General features: G+C 40.2%; 1 protein-coding gene across 1 annotated transcript in view; it reads right to left on the reverse strand.

Annotated features, from left to right (window-relative positions):
- TTBK2 (tau tubulin kinase 2) overlaps positions 1-12,435 on the reverse strand; it is an 81,432-nt gene that overhangs the window by 22,966 nt on the left and 46,031 nt on the right. The window contains exons 4-5 of the mRNA XM_060175712.1: positions 5,738-5,811; positions 2,747-2,887 (exon numbers count right to left, since the gene is read on the reverse strand). Of these exons, the coding sequence (XP_060031695.1) occupies positions 2,747-2,887; positions 5,738-5,811 (215 nt within the window). The remainder of the gene's footprint in view (positions 1-2,746; positions 2,888-5,737; positions 5,812-12,435) is intronic.

The raw sequence follows: 12,435 nt of genomic DNA on the forward strand, positions 1-12,435 counted from the left end.
GGGCGGTAGCACAGCAGATTAAGCGCACGTGACGCAAAGCATAAGGACCAGCATAAGGATCCCAGTTCAAACCCCTGGCTCCCCACCTGCAGGGGAGTCGCTTCACGGGTGGTGAAGCAGGTCTGCAGGTGTCTCTCCTTCTCTCCCCATTTTCCCCTCCTCTCTTCATTTCTCTCTGTTCTACCCAACAACAACAACAATAATAGTAACACAATAAAAACAAGGGCAACAAAAGGGAACATAAATAGTAAAAAAATTTTTTTTTGTTTTGGGAGCTGGGGGTTGTGCTTTTCTCAACAGGAAATGTGCTTGCCTTGCTTGAGGCTCTAGGTTCATTTGAACCCCTATGCCACATGAGAGAGCACCAAAGAAAAAACAAATGGGGAGGGGGTGGGTTATGGGGATTGGGTGTTGGGAATTGTGTGGAGTTGTACCCCTCCTACCTTATGCTTTTGTTCACTAATCCTTTCTTAAATAAAAAATTAAAAAAAAAAAAAAAGAAAGAAAAAACAAATGGAATTCAACGGATGGTGTGTTCTTTCTCACCGCCCAACTCCCAAGAGTATACTTTTTTTTACTATAACAACCAACATATGACAGAAGTAGTAAACTAAGTATATTGGAAATGGGGAAATGGTGCACCTGGTTGAGAGCACATGTTACAATGTGCAAAGGCCTGGGTTTGAGCCCCTAGTCCCCACCTACAGGGGTAAAGTTTTTTGAGCGGTGATGCCAGGCTGCAGGTGTCTCTGTCTCATTCCCTCTATACCTCCCCCCCTTCCTTCTCGATTTCTATCTCTATCCAGTAAATAAAGATAATTAAAAAATAATCAAAAAGAAAAAATAGGTGGCATACCTGGTTAAGCACACACACTACAGTGCACAAGGACCCAGGTTCAAGCCCCTGGTCTCTACCTGCAGGGGGAAGCTTGAAAGCTTCTCAAGTGGTGAAGCAGGGCTACAGGTTGTCTCTGTGTTTCTTTCCTTCTCTATCTCCCCCTGCTCTCAAGTTCTCTCTGGCTCTATACAATAATAAATAAATAAATATTTTTAAAAATTTAAAAAAAGAAAATACAGAATAGGAAAGAATACTATGAATTTCCACAGTAGGGCCAGGTGGTGGTGCACATGGTTGAGCACATATGTTACAGTGCGCATGAACCCAGGTTCGAGCCCCCAGTCCCCAACTACAGAGGGAAAGCTTCACAAGTGGTAAAGCAGGGCTGCTGGTCTCTCAGTCTTTCTCCCTATCTTCCCATTCCTTTCAATTTCTGGCTGTCTCTAACCAATAAAAATAAAGATAAAACAAACATGTAGAAAAAAAATTCCACAGTAGCACTCAGAAGAAAAATTAAGTCTTTCACAATTGGTTTCTTTTTTTTTTTAATTCTTTTTTTAAAAATATTTATTTTATTTATTTATTCCCTTTTGTTGCCCTTGTTGTTTTATTGTTGTAGTTATTATTGTTGTTGTCGTTGTTGGATAGGACAGAGAGAAATGGAGAGAGGAGGGGAAGACAGAGAGGAGGAGAGAAAGATAGACTCCTGCAGACCTGCTTCACTGCCTGTGAAGCGACTCCCCTGCAGGTGGGGAGTCGGGGTTGGAACCGGGATCCTTATGCCGGTCCTTGTGCTTTGCGCCACCTGCGCTTAACCCGCTGCGCTACAGCCCGACTCCCTATTGATGGTTTCTTATAAGTACAATTTTTTTTTTTAAAGATTTTATTTATTTATAAGAAAGATAGGAGAAGAGAGAGAAGGAACCAGACATCACTGTGGTACATATACTGCCAGAGACTGAACTTGGGACATCATGTTTGAGAGTCCAATGCTTTATCTACTGTGGTACCACCTGAACCACTGTAAGTACAATTTTTCACTTGAGAACTAGTTCAAAGAACATAATGCCAACACCTAAATGCAACATATGTATAGTAAAAAAAGAGAACATCAGAAAATCAAAAGAGGGGCCAGGTGGTGGCACACCTGGTTAAGCACATACATTACAGCGCTCAAGGACCTGAGTTCAAGCCCCTGGTCCCCACCTACAGAGGGAAAGCTTCGCAAGTGGTGAAGCATGGCTGCAGGTGTCTCTCTGCTTCTCCCCTCTCAATTTCTGGCTATCTCTATCCAATAAAATAAAAGATGATAATAAAAGATTTAAAAAAGGAAGCTAGAATAGAAAACAACTTTATAAAAAAAAGAAAATCAAAAGAATAACTACCAATTTAGGTCTAAGGCTAAGTAATTCTCAATGTTAACACACATAATAGTAGCAGCCGAGAATTAATTATTTTAAATTTGACTATGGAGCAACACACTTGTCAGAAAAGCTACTGAATATAAATTGCAGCTTGTAATTATCACTTAAAAATCAAAAGGTAAATTACATTTTTAAAATCTTTATTTATTTATTGGATAGACACAGCCAGAAATCCAGAGGGAAGGGGGAGACAGAGAGGGAGAGAGGGAGACACCTGCAGCCCTGCTTCACCACTTGCAATGCTTTCCCCCTGCAAGTGGGGACTGGGGCTCGAACCTGGGTCCTTGCACACTGTAACATGCAATTAACCAAGTGCAACACCACCTCACCTTGGTAAATTATATCTTACCTATAGAAATAAAAACACTGTCTTGGATTTAATTACAATAAATATAGAAACTACATTTGTAATTTATTGCCTCTATCACAAGGTTAAAAGCACCAGGCAAAACCTTTTCTGTGCCGACTAGAAAAGGTCTCCTACCGGTTTGATGTCACGGTGCAAAAATCCTACAGAATGGATGCTTTCAATAGACTCCAGAATCTGTCTACCCAACCGAAGAGTAGTGCTAACGGTGAACGTGCCCCTTGACTGGCTACGGCGAAGATCTGCCAGATTCCGACCCTGTGGAAGCCAAAGAAACATTTTCAAATGTGGAACTGCTATGGTACTACTGTGAAATTTTTCATTTGCCATTAAAAAGCATCTTGACTGAATAGTAAGGATCTTACCCAAAGCATGTTCCTTTTATTCAACAGATTTCTTTAAATATGTGACTATTTTAGACAACTTTAAGGATAACCAATGCCTCTAAGCATATTGTGTACCTAAATTATCACAACTGCCTATGTCTCTGTTGTCCTAACAGAACAGAGCCTTGGGTATTCTGAAAGAAATAAGATGCACCCAGAGCAGAAATTTCTCATTATTGGTTAACATACATTCCCATAAAAGTGACTTAACTTGGGAGTCGGGCTATAGTGCAGCGGGTTAAGCGCAGGGGGCGCAAAGCACAAGGACCGGCATAAGGATCCCGGTTCGAACCCCGGCTCCCCACCTGCAGGGGAGTCGCTTCACAGGCAGTGAAGCAGGTCTGCAGGTGTCTATCTTTCTCTCCTCCTCTCTGTCTTCCCCTCCTCTCTCCATTTCTCTCTGTCCTATCCAACAACGACAACAACAATAATAACTACAACAATAAAACAACAAGGGCAACAAAAGGGAATAAATAAATAAAATATTTTTAAAAAAATAAATAAATAAAAAGTGACTTAACTTTTCAGTATGTCAGCTTCCTCATAAAATGGGATCAACAAGATCTAAATATCTCATGTATTTTGTGAGAATTAAATGAGACCATTACGTGAAATGAAAATATAGAATGACTTTCAAATGGGGGAAATGAAACAAAGGAAAACAAACAAAACCCAACAAAGACTGTGGACTTCAGGAGTGGGAGGGAGGTCAGTGGTGGTGTACTTGGTTGAGTGTACACGTTGTCATGCGCAAGGGCATACCTGATTCAATCCCCACCGGCAGGGGGAAGCTTGAAAGGAGAGAAATAGTGCTGCAGGTGTCCCTCTTTCCCTATCTACCCTTCCCTCTCAATTTCTGTCTCTATCAAGTAATAAATAAAATATTAATCAAGCATGAGTGTTAAAAAAGACTATAAACTTGGACAGCAGAACTGAGATCAACAAAAGGTGTGGAAGGGAGGCTTGCAGGGAGGAAGTAGTCCACAGGGCTTTGGTGGAAGAATACTGGTGGTGGTTTGGTGGGGTGGGATAAAGAATTTTGAGGAAGTGAAAAATCACACTTCTGAAACACGGATTTATAAACCAAGGTTATCTCAAAACAAGTACTGTTAAACTAAAAAATTAAATATGGAAAAGAGAAGGTAGTAAAGTAGGCTCAAGGTCTCCTTCAGAAAATGTTAGGGGAGCAACTCAAATCATGATTCTGAAAACTGGTAAATAAAAAGAATCAAGTATTAGTCTTATCTCTCCTATATGAAATGTACCTCAAGATAACCTTGTAGAAATAGGGGCTGGGAGGCAGTTCACCTGGTCCTACTACATGGGAGCAGCGGCATTGGGGAAGCTACAGGAGAAATGGAGTGGTGTTTTTGTGTTTCTCTTCCCCTCATTGTCTCACTCTAAACACACAAACTAGCAAATGTCCTCTGGGAGCAGTGAAATCATTTAGGCATGGAGCCTTAGCACACACAATCCAGAAATAAGTGAGAAGAAATGAGAGGATTAGCATAGTACGTTTGCAATCCAACAGAAGTAATGGCCTGGGCAACCTAATGATTTGATAAACTCTTGTTCTGGGGATTATTAAAATACAACCATTAGTGATTTACTCTTTAGGTATAGTCTCTATAGTCTTTCTGTAGGTTCTTTATTTAATTATAATTTTATTTTATTGTGTTTTTTTTTTTTTTTAACCAGAGCACTGCTCAGCTCCGGCTTGTGGTGGTGTGTGGCATGGAACCTGGAACTCTAGATCCTCAGGCACAAAAGTCTCTTTGCATAACCATTATGCTATGTATCCCTACCCTCTGTAGATATTTTAAACACAAATACAAATGAAAAAGTGCAACTAAGTTTTGCTTCTCTTTTCTTTTTCTTAATTTATTATTCTTATTTATGTATTGGATAGAGATAGTCAAAATCGTGAGGGGAGAGAAAGAGAGGGTGAGAGACAGAGAGACACCTGCAGCACTGCTTCACTATTTCTGAAGCTTTCCCCCTACACTTGGGGGCTGGAGGCTTGAACCTGGGTCCTTGTGCACTGTAACATGTGTGTTCAACCAGGTGCACCACCATCTGGCCCCACCTCTTTTCAAAGACATTAATTTATTTAAGACAGAAAAATTGAGAGGGAAGGAGGAGATAGCAAGGGAAAGAGAAGAGAGACATCTACAGCACTGCTTCACCATCTGCAAAGCTTTCCCCAGGGGGCTCAAACCTCGGTCCACGTACATTGTATCATGTGCACCTAACCAGATGCACCCCCATCTGGCCACTATCTATTTTTTTTTAGTGTATTTTTTCTTCTTTTATTTACACACAAAGGTGTCGATCTCTATGTAGATTATAGATTTAAAATTCTTTGAAAAAAGGTACCTGGGGGTGCACCTGACTGAGCACACATGTGAAAAAGGATCCAGGTTCAGGACCCCACCCTCCCTGTCCTCATCTGTAGGGGACAATGAATGCAAAACTTATATCCAGCAATTCATGTGGGGACTGATAACTTGGCAGTGATGGCAATTAATGATGACATGGGTCAATTAAAATAGTTAACAAGAACAACCCTTACAACTTTTGGAAAATTATGTATAAATTTGTTTAAATAAAGTTCCATCTGAGAATACAACACATTCAAGAATGTTATTACTTTTATTTAAATTTGCAGTAAAGGAACTTTGATCAAAACTGAAAATTTTAAGGACAACTCAAAGTATCCTACCTGCAACTGCATGACCACATAGTTGAACCGATCATTTCTTCCACAGCCAATAAATCGACAAACATGGTCTTTCCCTGGATTAAAGAAAGAAACAATATGAAGGGTCATACTATGGTTTCTCTTTTTAAAAAGTGAGTAGCTGCGAGTAGGGCGGTAGTGCAGTGGGTTAAGCGCATGTGGCGCAAAGGGCAAGGACCAGCATGAGGATCCCAGTTCAATGCCCCGGCTCCCCACCTTCAGGGTAGTTGCTTCACAGGTGGTGAAGCAGGTCTGCAGGTGTCTATCTTTCTCTCTCTCTCTCTGTCTTCCCCTCCTTTCTCCATTTCTCTCTTTCCTATCTAACAACGACGACATCAATAACAACAACTACAACAATAAAAACAAGGGCAACAAAAGGGAATAAATATTTTTTTAAAAAGTAAGTAACTTTGTATAGTATTTTTAACTAAATATAAAGGACTTGGGTCAGTAACAATGTACATACCGAGGTCCCAGATTCCACAGGTTCAGTCCTGATGCCAGAGCTGAACAGTGCTTCAGTACTCACTCTCTTTCCCTCCTTCACTACTCATAAATAAATAATTTTAAAAAAAAAATGAATACAAGGGATAAAGTCAAATCAATCTTCCCTGAATAACAACAAAAAGACTATTTACAAAATAAAGCCTTAAGAGGTCAGGGGCACCTGGTTGAGTGCACATGTTGCAATACACAAGGATTTGGGTTTGAACCCCTCGGCCCCACCTGCATGGGGAAAGCTTTGTGAGTGGTGTAGCAAGCAGGGCTGCAGGTGTCTCTCTGTCTCTCATTTTCTCTATCGCCCCCTCCCCTCTCGATTTCTGCCTATCTCTATCCATTAAATAAATAAAGATTAAAAAAAAAAAGACTTAAGTCATTTCAGATCAACCTGCCCAGACATTACACACGTGAACAAACTGAGTAACAACAAATAAGAACTATGTTAGGATTATAAATGCTAAATTGTAGATACAGTCTGTTATTCAACATTGACTTAGACAAGTCACTTTCTTTCTGGGCTTAACTGATCTGGATTAGGTCAATGGTTTCAACCTGAATTCCAGGTGTGAAGTCAAAGGAAATGCTGGTAGGGTGCACAGGGAAGCAGAAAGGAGTAGAAAACTAGTGTCTTGCATCTGGCTCAACAAAACTAAACAATGATTTCCTCAAGGACTAATCATAGTCACCTTATGTGTAAAACTGTATTATTTAGTAAACTGTAGAAAATATGAAATTATGTCTAATTAACAACTTACTCTTTTCCAGTGTAAGGATCCCGGTTCAAGACCCCGGCTCCCCACCTGCAGGGGAGTCGCTTCACAGGCAGTGAAGCAGGTCTGCAGGTGTCTTATCTTTCTCTCCCCCTCTCTGTCTTCCCCTCCTCTCTCCATTTTTCTCTGTCCTATCCAACAACATCAATAACAACAACAATAAAACAAGGGCAACAAAAGGGAATAAATGTTTAAAAAAAAAAAGAGAGAGAGAGATACAAGATAAGTAAAACCCATGCATCCAATGAGTTCACAGCCCAGTTATATGGACAAAAAAGTTAATTATAGCATGATAATCTTTTATTATAGACAAATGGCTACCGATACTACATAGAAGGCTTGAGAATTCTATAAAGCTTTAGATATCACTAGATATTTTTAAATATATGAGGAAAGTGTCCTAAAAGAAGGACATCCAGAAAGTCTGAAGTATTGCAGCACATGTGAAAGATGACTAATAGAGCTGATAGGAGTAGGTAAAGGTTAAAAGGTTAAGTTGAGGGTGTCGGGCAGTAATGCAGCGAGTTAAGTGCACGTGGTGCAAAGTGTAAGGACTGGCATAAGGACCTCAGTTTGAGCCCCTAGATCCCCACCTGCAGGGGGGTCACTTCACAATTGGTGAAGCAGGTATGCAGGTGTCTATCTTTCTCTCCCCGTCTTCTCCATTTCTCTTGATTTCTCTCTGTCCTATCCAACAATGACGTCAATAACAACAATAACTACAACAATAAAACAAGGGCAACAAAAGGGACTAAAAAAACATTAAAAAAAAAAGGTTAAGTAGAAGTGAGGGCCTTCAGAGATGAGAAAAGTAGCTAAAAGTTTTGCATGCCACATGAAGAAATTCAGATGACTTTTTTTTTAATATTTATTTTCTCTTGTTGCCCTTGTTGTTTATTGTTGTAGTTATTATTGCTGTTGTTGTTGTCATTGTTGTTGGATAGGACAGAGAGAAATGGAGAGAGGAGGGGAAGACAGAGGGGGAGAGAAAGATAAGACACCTGCAGACCTGCTTCATCGCTTGTGAAGCGACTCCCCTGCATGTAGGGAGCCGGGGGCTCAGATTTGACTTTTTATTCAATGAGTAGATAATATGGAGAGCCCAAAGGTTTTCAAACATGAAAGCTAAATGATCTAGGGTATGTTTTTGAAAGGCGTGATATTCACCAGTAGATGCTTGTGGAAGAGTGAGGATCAATCAGGTTATGAAATCAATAAGTCAAAGCAAAAGATGAGAAAGGTTCAAATTAAAGCACTGAGAATAAAGATTCAAAGGTTTCAAAATCAGGCCTAAGAAACAAAAACAGATTGTGGAAAAGAGGGAGATGAAAAAAAAATCTTGTAGTTTTAATTCAACTGATAAGGGAAATTATATCAACATAAACCTAGACAAACATTATGGTTATCTAAAGTTAATGACATTTAATCAAGAAATTGTGCAATGATTTATCTACAGGGCATGAAACTTGTATTAAGAATTTAGATATTAATTTAGATAGAGCTTAACAAAGAAGTCAATTCTAGAATGTAATAGATCTCTTTCTCTTTTAAAAGATATAGAATAAAAAACTGGACTAGGGAGGAAGTTCAACTATATTGCACATTAAGTGAAGCCCTGGGTTTATTCCTTGGTACCACATTTAAAAAAAAAGAAATACTGGGAGTTGTGTGGTAGTGCAGCGGGTTAAGTGCAGGTGGCACAAAGTGCAAGGACTGGTATAAGGATCCTGGTTCGAGCCCCCAGCTCCCCACCTGTATGAGAGTCACTTCACAGGCAGTGAAGCAGGTCTGCAGGTATCTAACTTTCTCTCCCCCTCTGTCTTCCCCTCCTATCTATTTCTCTCTGTACTATCCAACAACAATGACATCAATAACAACAACAATAACTACAACGATAAAAAACAAGAGCAACAAAAGGAAATAAATATTTAAAAATAGATAAATACATAAAATAATGTATAAAAATTAAGAGTGGAATAGGTTATGCTTGAAGAAAATACTAATGATTCAAAATAACTGCTGAGGAGAATAAACAGACTGAGGTCCAGATAGACAAGCACAGATCATAGGAAATAGCATCTTATAAGCTGTCATTCAGGCAACAGTCCTGAGTAGAATCTAGATACCAAAACTTTGTACACTTTTCTTATGAGATAGCCTATAAGGTGAGATGCTCAATTCCTTGTTGTCTTCTTTCTCCTATATTTATTGAATTAGGGTTCCTTCTTACCTTTATACACACAGACTTTTTAAAAAATATTTATTAATGTCTTTCTTATTGGATAGAGATGGGGGAGATAAGAGCGGGAGAGAGACAGAGAGACCCCTACAGTGCAGCAGCAGGTGGGGCAGGGACTGGAACCTGCGTCCTTGCTCACTGTAATATGTGAGTTTAATCATGTGCACCACCGCCTGGCTCCCACACATGCTTTCTTACTTGACACGATTTATTGATTTTTAGACAGAGGCAGAGAGGGACAGATAGACAGACATATCATGGTGGGGCAAGGTTCAAACCCGAGTCTCACAAATGGCAAAGCAGCACACTACCCAAGTGAGTTATTTTTCTGGCCTGAGAAAAAAAGTATTTGTTTTTGCTTTTTTTATATTTATTTTCCTTTTTGTTGCCCTTGTTTTTTTATTGTTGTAGTTATTATTGTTGTTGATGGTGTCACTGTTATTAGATAGGACAGAGAGAAATGGAGAGAGGAGAAGAAGACAGAGAGGGGGAGAGAAAGATAGACACCTGCAGACCTGCTCCAACACCTGTGAAGTGACTCCCCTGCAGGTGGGGAGCCGGGGGCTTGAAGCGGGATCCTTACACCAGTCCTTGTGCTTCGTGCCACTTGCACTTTAACCTGTTGTGCTACTGCCCAACTCTGGGGGGAAAATATTTTTTTTGCCTCCATGGTTAATGCTGGGGCTCAGTGCCTGTACTATGAATCCACTGCTCCTGGAGGCCATTTTTCCCCCCTTTGTTGCCCTTGTTGTTGTAGCCTTGTTGTGGTTATTATTGTTGTTGATGTCGTTCATTCGTTATTGGATAGGACAGAGAGAAATGGAGAGAGGAGGGGAGACAAAGGGGGGAGAGAAAGACACCTGCAGACCTGCTTCACCACCTGTGAAGTGACTCCCCTGCAGGTGGGGAGCCGGGGGCTCAAACCGGGATCTTTACACCAGTCCCTGCGCCTTGTGCCACATGCATTTAACCCACTGCGCGACCGCCTGACCCCCGAAAAAATATTTTTAAACAGCCTACAATGCCACTCCAAGAGTTCCAAAATGTTCATAACAGCTGGCTCATAAGAGAAGATAGAGAAAAAAAAAGTAGCTGAGAACACACACACACACACACACACACACACACACACAAGAAAATTCTTCAGATCTCAAGTTTCAATAAAGGATACAACATGATACAACACTAGAAAAAATATGGCCATGTCAAGGTATATTATCAAAAATTACAGAACACAGGAAAAAGAAAATCAAGCTGTTAAAGTAATAAGGATTATAATGTAATTACATTTCTCAACTGCTACCATTTGGAACTTTAAAGGCAAAATTTTAAGTAAAATAATTTTTAATCCATAATTCTATATCTAGTTATCTTTTCATTTTAATATCAAGGTAGGATAAATCACTTAAGCATAATTTTACTCCTCAATATACGTGTACAGTATACATTTACTCTCAGATTTTACTACAAATAATTTATCCATTTACTCTTCAAAGGACATATTTTTGACTATTAAGGACTAAACTGAGGAGGGGTCGGGTAGTAGTATAGCGGGTTAAGCGCCCGTGGCATGAAGCACAAGGACCAGTGTAAGGATCCCAGTAAGAGCCCCCGGCTCCCCACCTGCAGGGGAGTCACTTCACAGGCAGTGAAGAAGGTCTACAGGTGTCTTTCTTTCCCCATTTATTTATTTATTTATTTATTTATTTATTTATTTATTTATTTATTTTTCCTCCTCCAGGGTTATTGCTGGGCTCGGTGCCTGCACCATGAATCCACCGCTCCTGGAGGCCTTTTTTTTTTCCCCCCTTTTGTTGCCCTTGTTGTAGCTTCGTTGTGGTTATTATTATTGCCCTTGTTGACGCAATTCGTTGTTAGATAGGACAGAGAGAAATGGAGAGAGGAGGGGAAGACAGAGAAGGGGAGAGAAAGATAGACACCTACAGACCTGCTTCACCGCCTGTGAAGCGACTCCCCTGCAGGTGGGGAGCCGGGGGCTCGAACCGGGATCCTTACGCTGGTCCCTGCGCTTTGCGCCACATGCACTTAACCCACTGCGCCACCGCCCGACCCCCTTTCCCCATTTCTATCCAACAACATCATCAATGGCAACAATAACAATAATGACAAAAACAAGGGCAACAAAATCACACACACACACAAAAAAAGATGCCCTCCAGGAGCAGGCACTGAGCCCTAGCAATATCCCTGGAGGCAAAATAAAATAAAATAAAAAATTTTTAAAAATTGAGAGGCCAGGTGGTGGCACACCTGGCTGAGTGCACATGTTACAATGCACAAGGACTCATGTTCGAGCCCCTGGTCCCCACCTGCAGGGGGGAAGCTTCACGAGTGGTGAAGCAATGTTGCAGGTATCTTTCTGTTCCTCCTTCCCTCTCAAATTCTGGCTATCTCTATCCAATAATAAATAAAAACAATTTATGTTGGTTTATGCAACAGACTTTCATGCCTGAGGCACCAGAGGTTCTAGGTTCAATCCCCAACACCACTTTAAGTCAGAGCTGAGCAGTACTCTGATAAAAAGAAATAAAATGAGTGGCCTGGGAGGTAACACAATGGATAAAGTATTGGGTCCTCAAGCATGAAGTCTCAAATATACTCCTCAGCAATTCTGGTTCTCTCTCCCATTAATAAATATTAATTTATTCAATATAAACTATTAATTTATATATTACAAAATATATATTAGATTAAAAATAAATATTTTAAAAGAACAATGCTAATAAAGAGAGCTGAGAATTTAACACAGAGGATGTACAGAGGACTTGCATATGAGAGATCCCTGGCCCCACCAATAGCCAGAGCTGAGTTACACCAAAAGGAAAAAGAAAAGAAAGAAAAAGTTGATACAAAAATTCATAAATATGCTGAGTTCTCTAGGCTAAATGCCGAGGATTCCTTGGTTATACTATAAAGTGATTATCATATGGTAAGTACATACACAATTGCTTTACAGAGCTATAGCCCCACCAACAGTCTTGCATCACCAACCAAAAACATGAGAGTCCCAGGAGCTCCATCTCCTTATCAGTACCTGGTACTCCATGGTTTTTATTTGTTTAATATACCTACTGGATAGAGATAGAGAGGGAAGCAACAGACAGAAGACAGAGAAAGAGAGAGACATCTGTAGCCTACTTGAAGCTTTC

The sequence above is a fragment of the Erinaceus europaeus genome, chromosome 16 (genome assembly GCF_950295315.1).
Source record: "Erinaceus europaeus chromosome 16, mEriEur2.1, whole genome shotgun sequence".
In the NCBI taxonomy this organism is placed as follows: domain Eukaryota; kingdom Metazoa; phylum Chordata; class Mammalia; order Eulipotyphla; family Erinaceidae; genus Erinaceus; species Erinaceus europaeus.